This window comes from Triticum aestivum, chromosome 3A (assembly GCF_018294505.1).
Source record: "Triticum aestivum cultivar Chinese Spring chromosome 3A, IWGSC CS RefSeq v2.1, whole genome shotgun sequence".
In the NCBI taxonomy this organism is placed as follows: Eukaryota; Viridiplantae; Streptophyta; class Magnoliopsida; order Poales; family Poaceae; genus Triticum; species Triticum aestivum.
In genome coordinates this window covers 41013071-41035302 of record NC_057800.1, presented here as the reverse complement: position 1 = coordinate 41035302, position 22232 = coordinate 41013071, and the positions used below count along the sequence as shown (strand labels likewise).

Genomic DNA, 22232 nt, shown 5'->3' with positions numbered 1-22232 from the left:
CTCGTCGCTAGCGTGGTAAGGAAGGAACGACGCCGGCCGTATTGTAAAGGTATATAAATCGGAAATTCAATTCTGAGCACGGGCTCAGATGCTCCCGATATCCCAGGCATCCCTTTTTTTTTCAGCACTAGGCAGTATTTCTCTCCCGTATATCTGCGTATTTGCTCAGAAATAATAACAGGCCCACCTCATTTATTGCTGTTTGTTGGGGAAGCATCGTCCCGGTCCATAGAAAACGCTAATGGCCCTGATGTTTTCCTGGGCCTTGCTGTACAGGCTTTCCACCTCAGCCGGCTTACTTCGTCTTCCCCACACCAAGTTTCATCTGTGGAGTCCGAGGGGAGTCAAAACTTAATCCTAGCTCAGGTCTAATTGCCCCTAAAAAAAAACTCTGGTCTAATTCACCTAAAAAAAGCTCAGGTCTAATCACACTGCAAAATTCGTCATGAGCACTCATTCGCGATTCAGGATGCAAGTGGAAGTCTGCGACGTGTCCACCATCTTTGGCACCGTCTGCAAGCGCTAATTGCAGGATTAACAACCTCCGCGTCCGCGAGTTCATTGCCTGCTGTGCCAGGCTGCTTTGTAGTATAGAATAATTGTTGCTATGCAACTAGCTGCCCGCTGCTATGCAACCGATGAATAGTCTTGCCACTGAATAATTTTGTTGGCAAACTTTTTTATAAACTGAACAACAAACATCTGTCAGGAAAGGCCAATATGCAGTATTGCTTGGTCTGTACTGTATTGATTTTACAAGCTGATATGGTCAACGGAGGACAAAACATTGCGAGCGCCTCCCGGTAGCACCATGATCAACTTTGCATACTAGCTGCTATACACATCAAGATATTACTGTGAATAGTTATTCTAGGTATAGAAGGTGAACACAGTTATTCTAAACACAGATTTTACTTTGAATAATTATTCTAAACACATATTAATAACCAAAAGTACAGATCTTCAATATTTCAGAATATTAAATACATGAAATGAGCATTGAAAATTCAGAATTTCTCATCTGAGTTCCTCTTTCTTGACGCCTCTTCATCTCTGCTTCTTGGTTCTGCACACGAACTCCTTTTTGAGGTATCGATCCTCCTAATTAATTAAGCCATCAAAGTACCAGCAGAAAAGCCATTAGCTTGATTGGAACCGGCTAGAACTTGCACATCAATTTTGTTAAGAGACAAGAGCCATGAATACAATGATTATCACTGGAATTAGAAAATCTGTTCGGAACAACGTCAAACTAATATTAACCTGAGTTACTCTAGGATAAGATATTTAGCACAAGAGATGCAATGGACACAAATCGTTTTCCCTTCAACTGTTTCAGGCACATCCCAGGTGGCAATGTGCTACGCAAGGCCTTCCGCGATAGCTGTCTTTACATGTTTGATCTTCAGACATGTCAGCAATCATTCTGATAACCTAAGAGAATCAACATAATTCATATCTATGAGATTACCAACAGAGAATTGGAAGTAAAAGACTAACTGTTTGTTTATCAGTTCACAATGTGGATTTACCTCGTTGCGTATGTTGCCGAGATCAGCCTTTAAGTTCTTAAGTACAATGGCTGCTGCACCATCATCCTCATGGATCAACCCAAGAAGCAAGTGTTTTAAGAAAATATAATGTGCATTAGCAGCAATAGCAACAAAGAATAATGATAAAGATAATAAAAAGAAGTCGCAATGCTTAACAATCCACTAAGGCCTCGTTCGGTTGCGTGCCAAACCGAGTGGATTGAAGGGGTTTGAGGGGGATTTAAACCTCTTGTAAGTCAAAATACAAACCAATCCTTGCCAATCCCCTCCAATCCTCTTGGGGAGAGGATTAACCGAACAAGCCCTAAAGATATTCTATGACGAGGAAATACAGTTGACCATAATGTACTTTGGATCTATGAAATGTTTTATCACAGCTCATTTTCTTGATTGCAATCAGAATTGGGCCATCACTGGAATCAACTGCATTGTTATTTCAGTTCAGTTTGGCTGAGTGACAAAAATTCTGACTTAAATTTGACTGAACCAGAGTTGGATGAAATTTGTGTGCTATTTTAATTCTGCTCAAATTCAGGTTCACTTAAATATTTTGCCGCAATGCCATTTCGAGCGAAATATATATATATATATATATATTCTTATTCTTATGCCTACTAAATGATATGCAATTTTGGTGAAATTTTATGGAAATGAGAACCATATGTCTGGACAAAACAGTCCCTAAAAAATGTTTGTGCTGATAAATTGATGTGCATCAGCATTTAAATTGACTGAATCAGGAACCGTCGACGAGTTGTAAACATTTTTCTCAAGTGATTGAACATTTACATCAGTATTGAGACATCGGTATTGACTGAATCAGGAACTGTCGATGGGCATGGAGTTTTATCCGGCAGAGCACTGCCCAGCCGTAGCCTGTAACGAGTGAACAGCTAACTCAGTTTGCTTAGGACTGCAACAAAATATGAGGTGCAGCTGAGCTCGAACAAAATATGAGGTGCAGCTGCGCCCTCTTCTGCCAGAGCACTGCCCAGCCGTATTCCGCTTTTCAGTCGAACTAGCTCTGACACATCTGTCCCTCTTTTCCCAATCCCAACGCATCAGCCAACGAACAAGATATGAGGTGCAGCTGAGCTCGAGCACCGAATTGCCACTCTCTATATAAATTGTAATCGGCCGGGAGAAGAAAAAGGGGAAGGATTCGTGAGGAGACGCGCGATCGAAAAACCGAGTCGCTGGAATCGGATCGCTGGACAATCTCGTCCATCGTGGCGTCGGCAGTGATTGAGCGGAGGAGAGGAAGGAGACGAGGTCGTCTCGTCTCGTCTCGGTGGGAAAAAAGACGTCTTTAGTCGCCGGAGAAGTATAGCTAGCCGGAGAGAAAGGGGACGCGATGGGATGGAGCTCGGTTCGGTTAGCGAGAGGGCGAGGCCGTCCGCATCCGCATTCGAGCGGCTCCGACGTGCGCGTCAGTGCGAGGAATGGATCCTGCTGGGAATTGATCGAGTTGCACGATCCCGTCCGTGGCGGCAGTAGCACTGCACTGACCGGAGGAGAGGAAGACGGAGGGGAAGGGGTGGCGAAGCAAGCCGGGTTGGGTTGCGCAGCGTTGGGTCCCTGCAGTGGCGGCATGCTGTTGATGTGCCGCCGGTGAGCGCGCAAGCCCCACCGGCGGCAGGGCAGGCAGGCGATGTACCTTGTTGAGGCGTTCTGTTGGCGACGACCGCTTCAGTATGGTGGAAGACGGCTACAACAGGAGCATGTGCGATCCGGCAGAAGAGGGCGCAGCGGCGGCGGTCGCTATGCGAAAGAAGACGTGGGGGAAGGCAGGAAGTAGAATTGAAGACAATAAAGATTCGGAGATTGGTTGGGAAGGATTGGAGAAGAAAAGGTAAGTCATGATTCTCTTCATAACAGTTGATTGAGTTTTTTCTTAAATTCCGTTATTTGTTTCCTTAAAATTTGTTATTTTATTTCTTAAAGCAAATTGCATTGATGGGAGGGATCGTGTGATTTAGGTAAGTTAAGAAAGTTAGACTTGTGATCTTTTATACCTTAGAAAAGTATTGGTTTACAAGGAAAGAGTGAAAAGGAAAATAAACCGATGGAAAAGGGGTATGGGGAGGGGACAAAAAAAAAACCAATCAAAAAAACCGGACGAAAGTGGTGGGACGAAAAAAACCTAGACGCAATCCTACCAACTGCTCCATTAGGAGTAGAGACTAGTAGAATGGCCGTGCGTTGCCACGGGCTTCTGAAATCGTCAAAGATAGAGACACTATAACACGGTCCCAATTACATAATAATTTAAGTCCACTTAACTTTGTAATGTAAAGTGATAACAAAATAGCACATTAACAATGTATACATATAAGGGATGATCCAACTAAAAATCTATTAAAAATTACTGAGATATACTTGATGCACTTAACAAATTTTGATGCTTCTATGTCTCTTTCTCCGTCTTCTTTCATCTGGCAGAAATAAACGTGCTAGTAATATGTACCTTTTCACCCGCCCTATCTCATAGATGATCGTGAGCCAGCTGTAATTCCACAATCACCATAATATATATGTTTTACGATATTATATATTGTTTATATTATTAATTACAAAGTTTATGCAATTGGTCTTACACCATCCTGTAAGAACATACCATCCTTCATAAAGCATTCCAAATCGTCGTTTGATAACAAGGCATCTTCAATGTCCACGAACTTGGTTTTCTTAAGGCAGACATGATTGATTCGATGACTGTAATAGCTCTAGGGATACAAACATAGTCTATCGTCATGATACAAAAATGAGCCAAATTTGTATTAAAATGAGACAAATTGGTTGAATACAAAAGGCAATATGATGAAAGAAAGATCGATAATAACATTGAAAAGAATACCTTGTGCGATAACATTTAAATTGACATACTTTTTTGGTTTTTATGAGATATCATTGCCTCCACATCATTATGTTGTGAAAAACTCGGTGGATTTTTGGCCCTTTTCAGCGTCGCCCTTCTCCAACATAAACCAAGTATACTTTGTTTCTTCACTCAAAATTGTGTCTTTTGTGTGATATTCTGAATATATAGAATAAGTATAAAAAGATTTATTTGGATGATCCATGTTTAATTAATATATCTATATCCTTTTTTACTTTAATATATACTAGTAGAGATTAAGAAAGTTAGACCTGTGATCTTTTATACCTTAGAAAAGTATTGATTTACAAGAAAAGAGCGAAGAGGAAAATAAACCCATGGAAAAGGGATAGGGGGAGGGGACGAAAAAACCAATCAAAAAACCGGACAGAAGTGGTGGGACGAAAAAAAAGCTGGACGCAATCCTACCAACTGCTCCATTAAAAATAGAGATTAGGAGTAGAGATAAATCACATTTTTTGCCGAAGACAAACAATTTACTCTAAGCCGGTTTACAGAAGATTAGAAAACGTCTTGCTGAGCCTGTCCAACGTTCCATGAAAGCATCCCCAAATATATTTCTTAGCATCAAAATTATTTATGCTTATAGGCATCTTGAGTCGTTTCTACGGAGCTCAACTAACGGGGCAGCAGCAGTTGCTTCTGTCGTTACAGAAGGCTCCGGGCACCGGCGGCGCCCGCACGCCGCCGCAGAACTTCTTGCACCGGTGATCGGTGCAGTGCGGGAAGTAGTTGGAGTAGCACGACGCCGGCACAAAAGAAGCAGCAAGATCATCCATCTGGAAAGCAACTGTGTACTAAATCTTCTGATCTCAGAGACCGTGCAAATCAAATACGTATTACTAACCTCTTTGTGGGCATCGCATGAGGAGAGGAGGAGGGTGGCAGCCATGACCACCACGAGGGCGGCCACGAAGCTGCAGCACAGGGTGCTCGTCTTCTTCATCGCCATGGCGTACAGTACAGTAGAGTAGAGCAAAGACGCTAGTCAGCTACGCTTGCGTACGTGCAGTTCGTCTTCCTTTCTTTGTGTTGTTATTATTGTAGTGACTCAGTTGTGTGTTTATATAGGCCTACTTTCGCTCGATCATGTGCTTGGCTAGCCAGTTATATGTAACGGCATCGCCGGATGTGTCCACCGCAGATACCATAAGCAAGCGTGGCGCCGCCAGGTTGATTGTCCAGAGAATAAGTAGCGTGGCGCCAGAGTTGTGTGCGTGCGTGAAGTAGTGCGGTAGGCGTGAGTGGGCTACAACCAGAAAGAATTTATTCCGAAAAGCATGAACCAGTGAATGAACAAAGAATGTATTCCCTGCTTTCGGCCTTCCCCCATACCTTTAAAGAGTTGTTCTCCCAACCTTGTTTCTATCTCGCGTTCTGGATCCAATCATTGGCCAAGACATATTTCTACATTAGAAGTATAGATTGATTGATTAATCATTTATTTATTTCACTTCTCAAATATGTTAGTTTGTGTAAGCGTCTCTACCCTCATACAGAGGGCCGCGTGGTGTTTATATTGATTGGGAGAGACCCATCTCACACAGGTTACAACCGAAGAGATATTACATGAGGGATAAAAGAGAATAACAAGAAAAGAATCCTACTCCTATAACAACCACCTTGTCGCACACCTTCCCTTAATCATAACTTAGCTAAGTTAAGATTACGCTTGAACTCTTGAAACTGTCTTGTAGGCAAAGCTTTTGTGAACCCATCTGCAACTTGATCCTTGGAGTGAACAAAGCGAATTTCTAATTCTTTGTTTGCAACTCTTTCTCGAACAAAATGATAGTCAATTTCAATATGTTTTGTTCTTGCATGAAAAACATAATTAGCAGATAAATATGTGGCACCAAGATTATCACACCAGAGACAAGAGGGTTGTGTATGACCTATGCCAAGTTCTCTGAGCATGGATTTGACCCAAATGATTTCTAATGTTGCATTTGCTAAAGCCTTGTATTCTGCCTCAGTACTTGACCGTGAGACCGTGACCTGTTTTCTTGCACACCATGAGATGAGGTTAGTTTCAAAGAAAACAGTAAAACCATCTGTTGAGCGTCTGTCATTTAGGCACCCTGCCTAATCAGAATTAGAGAAAGCACTAACAAGAGTGGATGGTGACTTGTTGAATGTCAGACCAATACTCAAAGTGTCCTTCACATATCTCAATATGCGTTTTGTAGCAGTCCAATGTGCAGTGGTAGGCGCATGAAGGAATTGACAAACTTTGTTTACAGCAAAGGAAATATCAGGCCTTGTAAGGGTTAAGTACTGAAGTGCTCCTACCATGCTTCTGTACTTGGTGCTGTCATCTTGGCTCAAGGGTTCACCTCCTTCAAGAGATAACTTTGATGTACTAGACAATGGTGTGGGTGACGATTTGCACCCTTGCATGCCAACCTTGCTCAGGAGATCAGCTGCATATTTCTCCTGAGAGAGATGAAGACCACCTTCCCTATTTTTCTTGACCTCAATACCAAGAAAGAAGTGCAAGTCTCCCGAATCCTTGAGAGCAAAGTCTGCATTCAAGTCTTTTAACAAGGCTGTTACTGCTGCACTGGATGAACTTGTAACAATAATATCATCAACATAAATAAGCACAAATATGAATATATGTGACTTATTATAGATAAATAGAGATGTATCAGACTTTGAAGGCACGAAACCAAGTGACTGAAGTTTTGCACTTAGTCGTGAGTACCAAGCTCGAGGGGCTTGTTTCAATCCATAAAGAGACCTGTCAAGCTTGCACACATATGAGGGTTTGTTCTTGTCTTCAAAACCAGGAGGCTGACGCATGTACACTTTCTCTTCCAGAACACCATGACGGAACGCGTTCTGTACATCTAGCTATCTGAGGCTCCATCCTCTGGACACAGCGATAGACAAAACAAGACGGATAGTTGCAGCTTTAACGACATGACTAAATGTGTCCTCATAATCAATACCGTACCTCTGCTTGAAGCCTTTTACAACAATTCTAGCTTTATAACAATCTATTGTGCCATCTGATTTCTTCTTTATCCTGAATACGCATTTGCAATCAATCAAATTTTTACCTCAGTGCGCAGGAACTAGATGCCATATTTTGTTTTTCTGCAAGGCTTGAAATTCTTCTTCCATTGCCTTTTTCCAACGTGAATCTCTGCATGCTTCTTGTAACGTACGAGGTTCACCTGTGGAACATGCCAAACCAAATTTAACTTTGCAATTGTGTGTTGAATTACCCCTGATCGAAGGCGTGTGCGTGGTGCATCAGGAATGGATGCAGCTGACGCTGGCACAGAGGATCCTGTGATCTGCTGCAGCGGATCCGAAGCAGATTCCCCCGCCAGATCTTCTGTGGCAGGCACTGGTGAAGACGCGTGCGAGGGTGGTGCAGAAGATCCAGGCGGGGCCACCATCGGATCGGGATTGGATCCCGCGCTCGCCTCTGGTTGGTGTAGGCGCCTGGTGTAGACCCGCGGTTCCACACCGAACCGCTCGGTCCGGTGGTCCGCAGAAGCCGACGCGCGCGCGGGGGAGAGCTAGCCCGCAGCCCACCACATGTCATCTCCAGGTTGGCGAGGCGCGCGTGGCGTGAATGGCTGGCCCGCGGGCGCAGAGTCTGGGGAGGCGCTTCCACCGAGAACCTGGCGCAGCGACAAATCTGACGAGGGCGATCCCGAGGCAGATTCCGGCGAGGGCGATCCCGAGGGGGATTGGGTGGCAGGGTTGTTGCACCAGGGGGGACACATAAAATACTGCTCGTTTGACCTGTTTTCTTCACAATTTTGCACCAATTTTTTTCTATTGCTTCAACATCTGACCCTGTAGTACCAGAAGACTCAAGTTCAAGGTTAGGAGGGTTAGTCATGTGATCACAATTATCGTCCCCGTGATGCAAAGAGGGCAAATGAGGAGGAAGAAGTAGGATTTCCTTTCGAAGGAGGGCACTGGCATTAGGATGAAGTGTGGCCAAAGGAAAAAACGTCTCATCAAAAACGACATCCCTGGAGATATAGACACGTCCCGTGGGTACGTCAAGACACTTGACGCCCTTGTGCTGGGCACTATAGCCAAGAAACACACATTGTGTGGAACGGAACATAAGTTTTCGATTATTGTAAGGACGGAGATTGGGCCAACATGCACACCCAAAAACATGGAGAGACTTGTAATCTGGTCTAACTTGGAGAAGTCGTTGCATGGGAGTATCATTATTAATGCCACGACTAGAAAGCATATTAATGAGATGGACAGCGGTGAGGAACGCTTCGTCCCAAAACTTTAAGGGCATAGATGCACCCGCAAGAAGAGCGAGGCCTACGTCCACAATATGCCTACGCTTGCGTTCAGCGAAACCATTCTGTTGGTGCGCATGGGGCAAGAAACATGGTGGGAAATGCCAAGAGTCTGAAAAAAACGAGTTTAGTTTCTCGTACTCGCCACCCCAGTCAGACTAGACGGCAATTATTTTGCGATCAAACCTGCGTTCAACAAGTGCTTGAAAATTCTTAAATACTTGAAAAACATCAGAATGACGTTTGAGAAGATAGATCCAAGTGAATTTGCTGAAATCATCGATGAAGCTAACATAGTAAGTATGTGTACCAACCGAGGAGGGGGCAGGACCCCATACATCAGAAAAAAAAGCTGGAGCGGCTTGGTAGAAAGACTAGTAGAAATATGATATGGCAATTGATGAGACTTTGCCTTTTGACAAGAATCACAAATAGTTTTGATACTACGCTCACCAACACATGGGAGCTTATTATGTCTAAGCACTTGTTGCACGACATAAAAAGATGGATGTCCCAGTCTAGCATGCCACCTGTCCGGGGAGATTTTGATGACACCGAAAACTTGTTTATTGAAGCTCCTGAACTTGGGAAAAAGGGGGTAGAGTCCATGCACGCATCTACCATGATAGAGAATTCTCCGTGTGACCTGATCCTTGATCAAAAAGAGATAGGGATGAAATTCAAGAAGGAACTTTGTTGTCAAGAGCAATGCGATGTACTGAAAGAAGATTTTTGGCAGATTGGGGAACATGCAAGATGTTTTTAAGGTGAATATCACGATGAGGGGTTGCAATAACTGAATGACCAATATGAGCTATCTCCATACCTTCTCCATTTGCATTGTGAACTTGATCTTGCCTGGGGTACTTGTCATGCATGGTCAGCGTGTCTAGCTCATGAGTGATGTGGTTGGAGGCGCCGAAGTCAGCGTACCAGTTGGTGTCCACACCATAGGATGTGTCCGCGACGGCTGCAACCTTCTTGCGCTGGGAATTGTTCTCGGCATAACGCCAGTCACAATCCTTCGCAATATGATTATCTTTCTTGCAAATTTGGCACTTGTTAAAGTATTCATCATAACCTTGGAAAGGGCGATGATGGTTGTTGTTGTTGTTGCGGCGCTGGGAGTAGTGGCCGCCGCCACCGCCGCCGCCGTGCTGGAAGTGGCCACCACCACCGCCACCACCATGCGGATAGGGAGCGCCGCCGCCGTCGCCGCCGTTTTGGAAGTGGGCGCCGCCGCTGCCACCTGGACGGCCACGATAGCCCCCATCACCACCACCCTTGGAAGGTTTTTGGGAGGGTTTGGGATGCCCGCGACCTCGACATGCGGCGTTGGCAGAAGATTTGAAGGCGCCGGGACCAGTTCCTTGGAACAGCTCGACGCGCTGATCGAAGTTGGAGATCATGCCAAAGAGCTCATCAGTGGAGACAAGATCAGTTTGCACATCGAGAGCAGAGATGATGGGCTGGTATTCCATGTCGAGACCAGCGATTAAGAAGGAGATGAGTTCATCTTCGCCAATGGGGTTTCCTACTGCCGCGAGTTCATCAGGCAGCGCCCACATCTGCCCAAAATAGGCGGCGACACTGAGGGGACCCGTCTGGGCATTGGAGAGGGCAATACGGTAGTTGTTGATGCGAGACTTGGATTGGGCTGAGAACATGTTTGCCAGGGCAGACCAGATGGCGTGAGAAGTCTCGAGGGAAGCAACTTGCACCAGGACTTCTTTGGAAAGGTTACGGAGCAAGTAGGCCACGCTTTGTTGATCTTGAATGAGCCATGGGGTATGGGCGGGGTTCGGACCAATCTGATCCTTCCCGTCTAATGATTTGGTGGTGATGGTTTTAGGTGGCTCGGGTAGGGTTTCATCAAGGTACCCATATAGCCCTGCTCCCATGATCTGGGAGCGAGCTTGGGCTCGCCAGAGGATGTAGTTGGTACGTGTGAGAGGCTCGGAGATGGTGTTGTTCAGGCGGGTGGAGAGGAGTTGGCTAGAGGAGGCCATGGCGCCGGAGATGGGAGGATGGGAAGGGTGCAGGCGAAAAAAATTTGGTGTAGGCGATAGGATGGAGATGATGATCGCTAGATGAGGAAGAGGGAGGCTCTGATTACCATGTTAGTTTGTGTAAGCGTCTCTACCCTCATACAGAGGGCCGCGTGATGTTTATATTGATTGGAAGAGACCCATCTCTCATAGGTTACAACCGAAGAGATATTACAGGAGGTTTTACAGGAGGGATAAAAGAGAATAACAAGAAAAGAATCCTACTCCTATAACAACCACCTTGGCGCACAAGACAGCCTAGGCATGACACAATTACATGTTTAACAAAATACAGTCAATATATATATATATATAGTTAAGTAGTTGGCTACTGGTGGTGTTAAAAAAAGTGGTTGGCTACTGAAAGCATGCTCATGAAAGAACTTATTAGTTGCGATTACTTAGTAGTATATATAACTATTATCAAGGGAAAGTTGCCAATGGCTCGGGATACGCCCGTCGAGCAGCGTGTTACGGCCTCTTCATTGCCATGGCCGAAACAACCTGCGGACTGGGCTGCACTGTCTGTGGACGAAGCGTTCTCACCTTCTGATGGATCGGCGGCAGCGGGGATGATACTGCGCAGGCAGGATGGGAGCGTGATATTCGCTGTCTACCGTTGCATCTTCAACTGCAACGATGCTCTAGAGGCGGAACTACATGCAATAATGTAGGGTATGACACTAACTATTCAGCATTGTACCCTACCTATCATCGTTCAGTCTGATTCCGTGGAGGCACTGGCGGCCATGAAGGGGGAAAGTCTAACCAGATCGGCATATGGCCATCTGGTAGCAGAGATTCGGCATCACATGATGGAGCGGGAGTTTATTCCATCAAAAATTAAACGGGACCAAAATAGGGTAGCACATCGTTTGGCATGGTATAGCCGTACGGAGAGCACTACTGATGTATGATTTGGTAGAGGTCCAAGATGTATTGAGGAGTTGGTGCCTCTCAATTGTAACCCTATTTATATGGAATAAAACTCTTTTATCATCACAAAAAAACTATTTTCACAGGAAAGTGTCTCTGAGAGCTAAGAAAAATAACATTACAGTTTTGAAAACTATCCTTACTGATAATCTGGAGACCTATACTTCTAACTAATCCGTACTGTAAAACTTTGTCCTCTCGTGGCTCTAGTGTAGATCCTTCTTACATCATGTCACTTGTGCATCACTTGGTGCCCCAGAGATGAATGATACTCCTTGCCGACCTTTCGTGATCAAGAGATTAGTGATGCTCTTCACGGTATAATGGAATGCATACATTGGTGACATGATGCAATGAAGTGCATTTATTCTTAGCTATTTAATTAACTCGAAGTGTATTAATGGAGTGCATAAACTGGTGATAGAGTGTATGCATTCCATTAATACCGTGAAAGAATGACCCGGTTAATTAGCTACAGGCTTCTTTTTTGTGTCAACATCCTGGAATATGATGTGTGTGCCTGTGCTAAAGTATTATGTACTCTTTCTATAAACAAATCTAAGACGTTTTAGAGTACGTTTCAACGGACAACAATTGCCACGTGGGGGCTCACACAAGCTGATCATCTCTCACCATATTTATTTCTACTTTTGGCTGATGTGCTCCCCCTCTTGTTCAATTATGCAATCACCAAGGGAGTACTCCAAGAGATTAAGGTTTGCATTTTGTAAATGATTTTTTCCGTTTCTTTAGTGTGATCAATCCTTGGTTATTGGGCGAATTTGAGAACATTTTTAAAAAACAATTGTAAACAGTTTTTACATTGCGTACATTTAAATATTCATGAATATTTTAAAATTCAGAACATTTTTAAAATTTAAAAAAAAATAAAATATAAAGATATAAGTTCAAGAATGTCTTTTAAAATGTATGAACTTTTGAATTTTGTAATATTTTTAGATTTTGATAACATTTTTCAAATTTAAAGTCATTTTTCTAAATTTGGGGAATACTTTAGCAGCCAGAACAGAGCTAGGGGAAAAGTCTGGTCTTTTTTTCCTATGGAGGAGGCTCAATCAATTTTAATACGTTAAGGCTAGGGAAGCCCAAAGGGCGCTTGAAACAGAACAAATGACAACGAATGATCTTCCCTCAATTGTGTACCAGGGTAAATAAAAAGATGACATCACTAAGAGCTATGAGGTGACGTGGATAGGTTTCATGTCAAGAGAATTAGTTAGTGGGGATGACCTATTTAGGTATTATAGATATGAATATTATTAAATTTGTGAATCTTTATTTAAATTCATCATTTTTTAATATTTTGGAAAATTTCTTCACAATCATTTTTTAATGTCTTGAAATATTTTTAAAAATTTATATTTTTAAAATTCCTGCAGTATCCAGTTTTTTAGGTGAAAACCAACATGTGTCAGCATACTACTTTTTTTAGCGTCATTGGTACACTGATGTACAGTAAGTCAACCATATGACCCGGACGACACGAGTCCTGAGGTAGTGCGCAGGTGAGGGGGTGCGCGTTTCCTTGTCATTACACATGCTACACGCCAATCAAGAGGTCCCTAACTTCGTGTTTCCTGTTTGTCACTCTCTATGACAAATTGAGTAAACTCGCTTAGAGAGCGACAGATTTTTGAAAGATTTTAGAATGTTTCGTTTCTGTTTGCCTGTTTAGTTTTTTTCTTTGAATGTTTTTTGGGTTTCCAATTATTGTTTTTCATTTTACTTTGCTTTTCTTTTTTTGAAAATGTTTGCAAAAATATTTTTTTTTACAAATTTCTAAAATGTGCATTTTTTATACAACAATGTTAGTTGTTTTTTTTGAAAATACATATTTTTCGAAATAATTACAAATTTTGTAAAATATTCTCAAATAAATAAATATCCATATTTTTTGGAAAACAAAAATAAAAACTAGAGTTAAGCTAGTAAAACATACATAAAAATAGATGCATCCTATACAAAACATCAATATTTTGACACGGTTAGCGTCAAATAGCAGCTCTCCACTGACTCCCATTACGAGCAGTCATGATAGTAAATATAGATAGTACTAGTAGTTTCGTATAGGATTCAAACATAAGTGATTAATTAGTACTAGTATATAGATAGTAGTAGTTTCTCAAAAAAATGTGGATAGTAAATATTTTGTGTAAGGATAAATACATAGCTACTGCATGCATGCCCATGGAAGAATGTATTAATTGTGATTAATTAGTACTCCCTCCTTCCATCTATATAGGGCTTAATGCGTTTTTCAAGACTGCCTTTCACTATTGACAAAGTTAATAGTACATGAGATGTATAATGTGAAAATTATATCATTGGAAGCTCTTTTCACATACGAATTTAACTGTATGCTTTGTGTAAGTTGCATGTCATATATTATTGCTCTAACATTTGGCCCTATATAGATGGAAGGACTATATATCTTTGTCGAGCATTTGATTCAAACACAAGAAATTTTATCTAGAAAAACGTGGGCCTGTCCCATTTCTCAAAACAAAATTAAGCCCGTCTCATGGGCTGCCCTCTCGAAAGAAAACATCACACTATATGGAATCACCAGTGACCCGGCCCAACTAGCATGGCAGTAAGCGCAGTTGAGGTTTTTGCGATTTAACTAGATTAAGAAAATTCTACTAAAGATAGACTAAGAAAATAAAAAGGTTCTACTAAAAATATAATTTATAAATCATATTTGATAATAAGTGTATATATCATAGTAGTATAGTCTCTATTTTTATACTGTTTTAAAATAAAAATGTGCCACCATATTTGAAAAATGTTCATACATGCTAAAAATGTTCTCCTGTGTAAATTAAATTTCCATGTAACTTAATATGATTGAATGGGAAATTAGCTTAAAACTCCTGGTCATGGTTCATACTATATGGTGAAATATGCACATTTGTCGATTTGAAATCACATGTGTCAAAAAATTCACTCGCTTTATTAAATTGCTTGCCAGATAAATAAATAAAATACAATACATACACAAATGGAAAATACTTCATAGGAAAAAAGATTAGGACAATGTTTCACAATCAATCAAAAATTTACATACTTACCTAATAAAATATTCAAGTGTTTATAATTAAATGTTCATGCAACTTCTGAAAAAAATCGACGAGAGAATTTGTTTTAGAATGGTTCTTTTTACTATTTCATCTCAAATTGATTCCTTTTTAGTTTTCAAACTAATTATTCAAACTTGCTAGGAAAATATAACCTAAATTTGTATGGCTTTCATTGGACCAGATGGACATGCCGCTACACAGATCCATCCCCAACCGATGCAACGCACCCGAGAGCCTCACCACCACTGTTGTGGCACCGCGGGCTTGTGTCGGTCTCCATCATGCAGAACTACACATGCAAACCTCACGCAAATGCACGATCTCCGTTTTGCCATCGAGGAGGCACTATCAAGGATGTAAGCACTGTTGCCCACCCATATATAGTCGTGTATCTACTAGACCTGGGATTAGGTGGCCAGATCTGGCAACGTATGGCCACCACCTACTACAAGGAGCTCGGAGGCGGAACCAGGATTTCTCAAAGGCTAAGGCTAAACCTAACTGACTATCACAAAAAAAATCTAAAAAAATAACTAACCGACTAATTAGTGAATGTCGTGGTTCTAAGTTTGACAGTAGAATGGGGGTAGGAATGAGGAGGCAACATCCTAGCTACGGTGAAGTTGTGCACGCAAGATTTACAAGTTTAGGCCCTTCTCAGAAGAAGTAACAGCCCTACGTCTCGGTGCCTGGAGGCTGCTCGATTGGATTATGCATGAAGTTACAGGGGTGCGAACCCTTGTGCCAGAGGAGGGGTTGGCTTATATAGAGTGCGCCAGATCCCCAGCCATCCCCCGTTACATAAGGTTCAATGTACATAAAGAGGGGACATTACTGGTAACGTCAGTATTAAAGTTGTATAAATGATCATTAAGACTACGGAGTGAAGGCCTGACCATTGCCATCGAGAGTGACCTTAGATCTTCTGTACTCCGAGTGGTTTCTGATCTGGTCGAATGATTATATCCTAGTCGAATAGAATTGGGTTGTTCGAGTGGAACCCATGGTCGAGTGAGTTGCATCTTGAGGTGATTTCAATCGGTAGAATTTTGCAGTCCTTTGAATGGCTTTGACTGTAGGGCAGTGTCCTTGGGAAGGGTGCTTAGATCAGGTTTGTTGCCCTACCCTAGGTACATGTCATCGTCACTAGCCCCCGAATGGTTCTGGGTCTGAGTGGAGATGAAGTTGAAGATGGTTCTAACCCAATTTTCATGCTTAGGAAGCATTTTACTTGGATTGGCGAACCATGCGAAAATTCCGACTTCATTTTCAGTCGCCCTGAGCCATTCAGAGGTTGTCGAGTGAACTTTGCTGATAAGCTTCGAATGCTGATAAGGCATAAAATCTTCGGAGCGATCGACTGTGCTGTCGTTCCCGGATCTCACGGCATTCGAAATTTGGGCAAGAGCGCGAGACGGAGAGAGCCGCAGTAAGCGGGGCGGATTAGGCAGGGCGCCTCGATTCTTGTGCCACCTTTTTCGCCACGTATCGAGCGCGCGATTGTTGCGGGGTTTGATAGGATTGCCTGGGCCGACAAGTCAGTCACTCGGGGAATAGGACCGTATAAGGCGTCCGGGCCGGTGTCTTTGCACAGTGCGTCCTATTTTCTTCCTTCTTCCTCTGCTTCTCCATTGCATCCGCCTCCGCCCTCGGCGCCGCCACCCAGCCCGAGCTCAACCCGCCGTGATGGGGAAGGACAAGACGGCGGCTATAGAGCGCGCGAAGAAGGCGAAGGCGAAGGCGAAGGGGAAGAAGACGAGCCGGGGAGGGTCATCGTCGAGAACTGGTCTTCCACCCCGCTGGATCTAGGGTGACTGGATCCGGTCGATGATCCAGTGAGAAGATCTGGAGGATCTTGTTGAGGGGGGTTTGATTCCCCACGATTCTTGGCGGCTTCCGAAGGACGAGACCGAGCCGCGGCCACAGGAGGGTGAGTGTGTCCTTCTAGCGACCCACGTCGACCGTGGTTTCTCTTTGCCTCCCCATCCTTTCTTCCCGGGTTTTCTGAACTTCTTTGGATCCCAACTTCATCACTTTTCTCCCAACACCATCACATACCTTGCTGCATACGTGTCCATGTGTGAAAACTTTCTGGGCTGTCGACCGCACTAGGGTCTCTTCAAACACATTTTCACTTGTCGTTCTCAGTCTGTAAAAAATGCCAATCCGAGTGATGAGAGGATAAACGTGATCCAGATGTGTGGAGATCTAGGGATCCAGATGAGGAATAAAAGCACTTTCCCTGCTATGATTCTTCCCGATTCAGTCAGAGGGTGGCAGTCGACCTGGTTCTATTGTAAGGACCAACCGACCCCGGGTCAGTCGACTGACCTTCCCCCATTTTCCATAGGACGAGTTGAGAAGCCTTCTCCTTTGAGAGTGACTCCAGCTGAGAAAGTGGAGGTGAATATGTTGGTTGAGCGAGTAGTCCAACTTGTCCGCGACGGTGTGACTGGCATGGACTTGCTAGAGGTGTTCCTTAGTCGACGCATCCAGCCACTCCAAGCCCGTGACCATCCAATGTGGATGTATTCGGGTATTGATGACAACACTCGGATCCACTCGAAGGAAGTTGACGAGGAGATGGTTGCGTAGTGGCTGCAGGGCATCACTAGCAACAAGGACAACCCCAGGGGGCCTAGGAGGATTCCTCCACTCGACAACACCAACAAATCGGACAAGGTCTGACTCTTTTCTTCCAAGTGTCTTTTATTCTGACATGTATTTGTTCTCGAAACCGACTGATATCCACTCGACTCTGTGCCTTGCAGATCTACACTGAGATGTATTCAATGACCAACGGAGAGCAGGAGCAGGAGGGAGAGGCGAGCGGGGGTGACTGGCATTCTGACGGAGGAGGAGACGAGCAAGACGTCCTAGTCGACGCCGGCGATGGAACCAGTGATTCAGCAGTCCGGAGACCTGAACCGGGATTCTATTACTTTTGTTGTTCCAGTGTCGAGTGAACGCCCTTTATCATTGACTGCACAAGTCCCTGTTTCATCTGTCCAACACCACGCCTCGGATCCTCAAGATGCCGTGACTGAACCACCGTCTCCGCTATTCGTCACCCATCATGTTCTGGAGGACCAGGAAAGCGATGATACAGAAGCTATACGCCAAGCAGGCCTGATGATTGAGCAGATGAAGATAGTGCACGAGACCAGCCAAGCTGCCTATGATGCCAGTGCAGCCCTCCAAGCCAATGTCCAGGTTAGTTGGTTTCCGACTGATCTCCTAGCTTGACGCTTGTTCTATTAGGATATGCTACCTGAAAACTTTTCATTGTGTATCCATTTGTCAGTCTGTACTTCACATCTGTGCTGAGTAGTTTTTCCAGTTGAGTCGACTAGGTTGTGTTGATTGTAACTTTGGGCTAGTGGGGGCACGCAGAGTGCACCCACTGGGTGTAGTCCCCGAGGCCGCCGTCGAATGTGTGATTCTGCCGGGGTCCTGATAAAAATATGTTGTTCTTTAGTTCTTCCACTCGGTCTGGGCGGACCATGTCGAGTGGAACCTGAACCAGTGGGGGCACGCTAAGTGCACCCACTGGGTGTAGTCCCCGAGACCGCGGTCGACTGCGGGCAGTCGGTTGGGGTCTGAGAATAACTGCTGCCTCTTTTTTTCTTCCACTCGGTCTGGATGGACCGTGTGAGTGGAACCTGGACCAGTGGGGGCACGCTAAGTGCACCCACTAGGTGTAGTCCCTGAGACTACTCTTGAATGTTTGATTCTGCAGTAGTCTTAGAATTCTTTTCACCCGGAAGCGAATAATCTTTGATTCTGTCCACTGATATATCTTTTTTACTGACTTCAGAAATCTTGTGAGCTCATCTCCAAATTTGCTGAATTCGAGAAGAAGCAGATACAGCTCAACCTTGACTTGGAGTTGGCCAAGCAGAACTTGCAGAAGGCCAAAGACGAAACAACTGGTATGGAAGGTAAAAACTTGTCGACTGTGGGATTGGGATGTCTCTCAAGTCATCTCCTCATTCTTCTCTCTGAACCGAGTGCTTGTTTGTTGTATATATATATATATATTTTAGAGAAAATGAGGCAGGCTTTGGCACAGAAGGACCTTGATCTTGTCGCAGCGCAGAAGGAGGCTCAGGAGAAAACAACACTCGTTGATAAGAAGCCGGCTTCAGTCGGGGCGGTAGAGGAAGACAACGCCAAGCTGAAGACTGCTCTTACCGAAGCTAATAGAGAAGTGACCCGTCTGAAGAAGGACAAAGTAGCTTTGAACGACAAGATTGAGGACATTTCTCGTAAGAGAAATGACCTGGAGGCTTATCTTGGGCACTCGCCAAGAAGTCATTCCTTATGCTTGAAGGTACCTTTCCTTGTCCGACTTGCTGTCGTCGATCCACCATAAAGCCATCGACTCGTTAGTTCTTTATGGTTGTAGAATTTTGTCAAAACTTTGAGGAAGAAACTGGGCGAATCGAGACAAGCTTGGGCCCCATAAATTCCCCTGTCAAGGATGAAGCTGCCATGAACGTGCTTCGACTGTAATCCCGCCTTGCCAGTGTTATAGACTACCTCGCTCGACTGAAGGTTTTGGTGTTGCAGATCGACACGGCACTTTGGCCAAAGGAGACGCTCCAAAATGACCTCGAGTCTTTGATGACTCGACTCAATGAGATCCCTGGTCAAGTTCAGGAATGGAAGAAATCGTCTGCTCGATGTGGTGCTGATGTAGCTCTGTCTCTTGTTCGCGTCCATTGCAAGGAGGTCAGAGAAGAGAAGTTAGCAGCGATCAAGGTTGCCAACACCAAGAGAGTTGACTTCCAGTCTTTTATGGAGACCTTCATTGCTGCTGCTACTCAAATTGCAGATGGAATCGACCTGGATGAGTTCATCGAGCCTGCCAGTCCTTCTCCTGCCGAGTGAACAAACATTTTATGATCCGATTAAATTTGCCTCGGTATGCCATGTGGTTGTGTAACCGTTAAACTCCTTCTGGCCTAATGCCCGAGTACTTTAATCTGCGGTCTAGAACCTCATAGGGTTTATATGAACTTTGTTGTTTTTGAATCTCTTGACTCTGGGTGGAACTTGATTCTTCAGTCTGAATTGTTACTAACTCTGTGATGCAGCTCAGTTGAGTGGACCATGAACAAGGGCACTTGGTGCCGTCCATGACCTGCACCTCATCGTCCTTGCGGATCAGGATGGAGCACACATTGTACTTGTGTCGCAGTTTTGAGGATAAGGTCACAGTCGACCTGTATGTCGTCGTCCTTGCAGATCAGGATGGAGCGCACATTGTACTTGTGCCGCAGCTCTGAGGATAAGGTCGCAGTCGATCTACACCTCCTCGTCCTTGCGGATCAGGATGGAGCGCATGTTTTAAACTTAGGCGAGTACGGAACTACAGCTAAGCTCCCGAGTGGGAGGATTGTTCTCCGCTCGATAGGAACTTTAACCTTAGGCGAGTACGAGACGGCATCTAAGCCCCCGAGTGAGAGGGTTGCTCTTCACTCGGTAGGATTTTTTAAACTTACGCGAGCACGGGACTGTAGCTAAGCCTCCGAGTGGGAGGATTGCTCTCCACTCGGTAGGATTTTTTAACCTTAGGCGAGTACGAGACTGCAGCTAAGCCCCCGAGTGAGAGAGTTGCTCTCCACTCGGTAGGATTTTTAAAACTTATGCGAGTTCGGGACTGTAGCTAAGACCCTGAGTGGGAGGATTGTTCTCCACTCGATAGGATTTTTTAAACTTAGGCGAGTTCGGGACTGCAGCTAAGCCCCCCGAGTGGGAGGATTGTTCTCCACTCAGTAGGATTTTTTGAACTTAGGTGAGTAAGAGATTGCAGCTAAGCCCCCCGAGTGGGAGGGTTGCTCTCCACTCGGTAGGATTTTTTTAAACTTAGGTGAGTACGAGACTGTAGCTAAGCCCTCGAGTGGGAGGATTGCTCTCCACTCGGTAGGATTTTTTAAACTTAGGCGAGTACGAGACTGCAGCTAAGCCCCCCGAGTGGGAGGGTTGCTCTGCACTCGGTAGGATTTTTTAAACTTAGGCGAATCGGATTCGAAGCTAAGCCCCTGAGTGAGAGGCTTGCTCTTCACTCGGTAGGATTTTTTAAACTTAGGCGAATCGGATTCGCAGCTAAGCCCCCGAGTGAGAGGCTTGCTCTTCACTCGGTTGGATTTTGTTTTTGAAATTTAGGCGAATCGGATTCGCGGCTAAGCCACCCACTAGGGGATTTTGAACAAATGTATAAGTAATAATAATCATTTAGGAGACCGTGAAACCATGTCTTTGATAAACAAACTAAAAGGTACTTCTTATTACATCTCAACAGTCTGAATGTTTAAGTATAAAAATGGCAGAGCAGCTCCGCATTCCAAGTGCGTGGCTCGTCTTTCTTGTGTTCCACATCATATAGGTGGTATGCTGCATTGTGGAGCACTTTGGTGATGATGAAGGGGCCTTCCCAGGCGGGAGCAAGCTTGTGTGGTCGTTGCTGATCCACTTGGAGAACCAGGTCCCCTTCCTGAAATGCTCGACCTCTTATGTTTCTAGCATGGAACCGACGAAGGTCTTGTTGATAGATGGTCGACCTGATCAGGGCCATTTCCCTTCCCTCTTCCAGAAGATCAACAACGTCTTGCCGGGCTTGTTCTGCTTCTGCCTCTAAGAAAAGCTCTACTCGCGGGGCATTGTGGAGTAAATCAGTCGGCAGCACGGCTTCGGCTCCATAGACCGTGAAGAAGGGAGTTCGGCCGGTCGACCGATTTGGCGTTGTTGTTAGACCCCACAGTACTGATGGTAACTCATCTATCCAGGCACCAGCCGCATGCTTGAGGCTGCGCATTAATCTGGGCTTCAACCCTTGGAGGATCAAATCGTTTGCTCTTTCTGCTTGTCCATTCGACTGTGGGTGAGCGACTGAAGCATAGTCGACCCGGGGGCCTTGGGAAGAACAGAAAGCTCTGAACTCATTTGAATCAAAGTTTGAACCATTTTCTGTGATGATGCTGTGTGGGACTCCATATCTGAATGTTAACTCCCTGATGAAGCTGATAGCGGAACCCGAATCAAGGTTCTTGATTGGTTTGGCTTCAATCCATTTAGTGAACTTGTCGACTGCAACAAGCAGGTGGGTGAGACCACTTCTGCCAGTCCTCAAGGGTCCTACCATATCCAACCCCCAAATAGCTAATGGCCAGACGAGTGGAATGGTCTTCAAAGCTGAAGCGGGCTTGTGAGACATGATGGCGTAGAACTGGCAGCCCTCACACTTGTTGACTATTTCTTTTGCCATTTCATTCGCTCGTGGCCAGTAAAAACCTGCTCAGTATGCTTTGGCCACGATTGTCCGAGAGGACGCTGGTGACCACAGGTCCCCGAGTGGATATCATTGAGAATCATTCAACCTTCCTCTGGGGTAATGCATCATT

At 44.5% G+C, this 22232-nt stretch overlaps 1 protein-coding gene and 1 pseudogene across 1 annotated transcript; both read right to left on the bottom strand.

The window, feature by feature from the left end:
• Positions 1-4828: 4828 nt before the first annotated feature.
• LOC123060088 (uncharacterized) lies at positions 4829-5566 on the bottom strand. The gene is made up of 2 exons (XM_044482646.1): positions 5300-5566; positions 4829-5231 (listed from the first exon to the last, which is right to left on the bottom strand). The coding sequence occupies exons 1-2, from the start codon at positions 5402-5404 to the stop codon at positions 5067-5069; spliced, it is 270 nt and encodes an 89-aa protein (XP_044338581.1). The 5' UTR covers positions 5405-5566; the 3' UTR covers positions 4829-5066.
• Positions 5567-10131: 4565 nt separating this feature from the next.
• LOC123063878 (uncharacterized) lies at positions 10132-10270 on the bottom strand (annotated as a pseudogene).
• Positions 10271-22232: the final 11962 nt, after the last annotated feature.

Excerpts from the sequence above, each read along its gene's own strand:
- LOC123060088 (XM_044482646.1), bottom strand. The coding sequence starts at position 5,404 with ATGGCGATGAAGAAGACGAGCACCCTGTGCTGCAGCTTCGTGGCCGCC. Across the intron at positions 5,232-5,299 it reads CATGCGATGCCCACAAAGAG|ATGGATGATCTTGCTGCTTC; the intron begins GTTAGTAATACG and ends GTTGCTTTCCAG.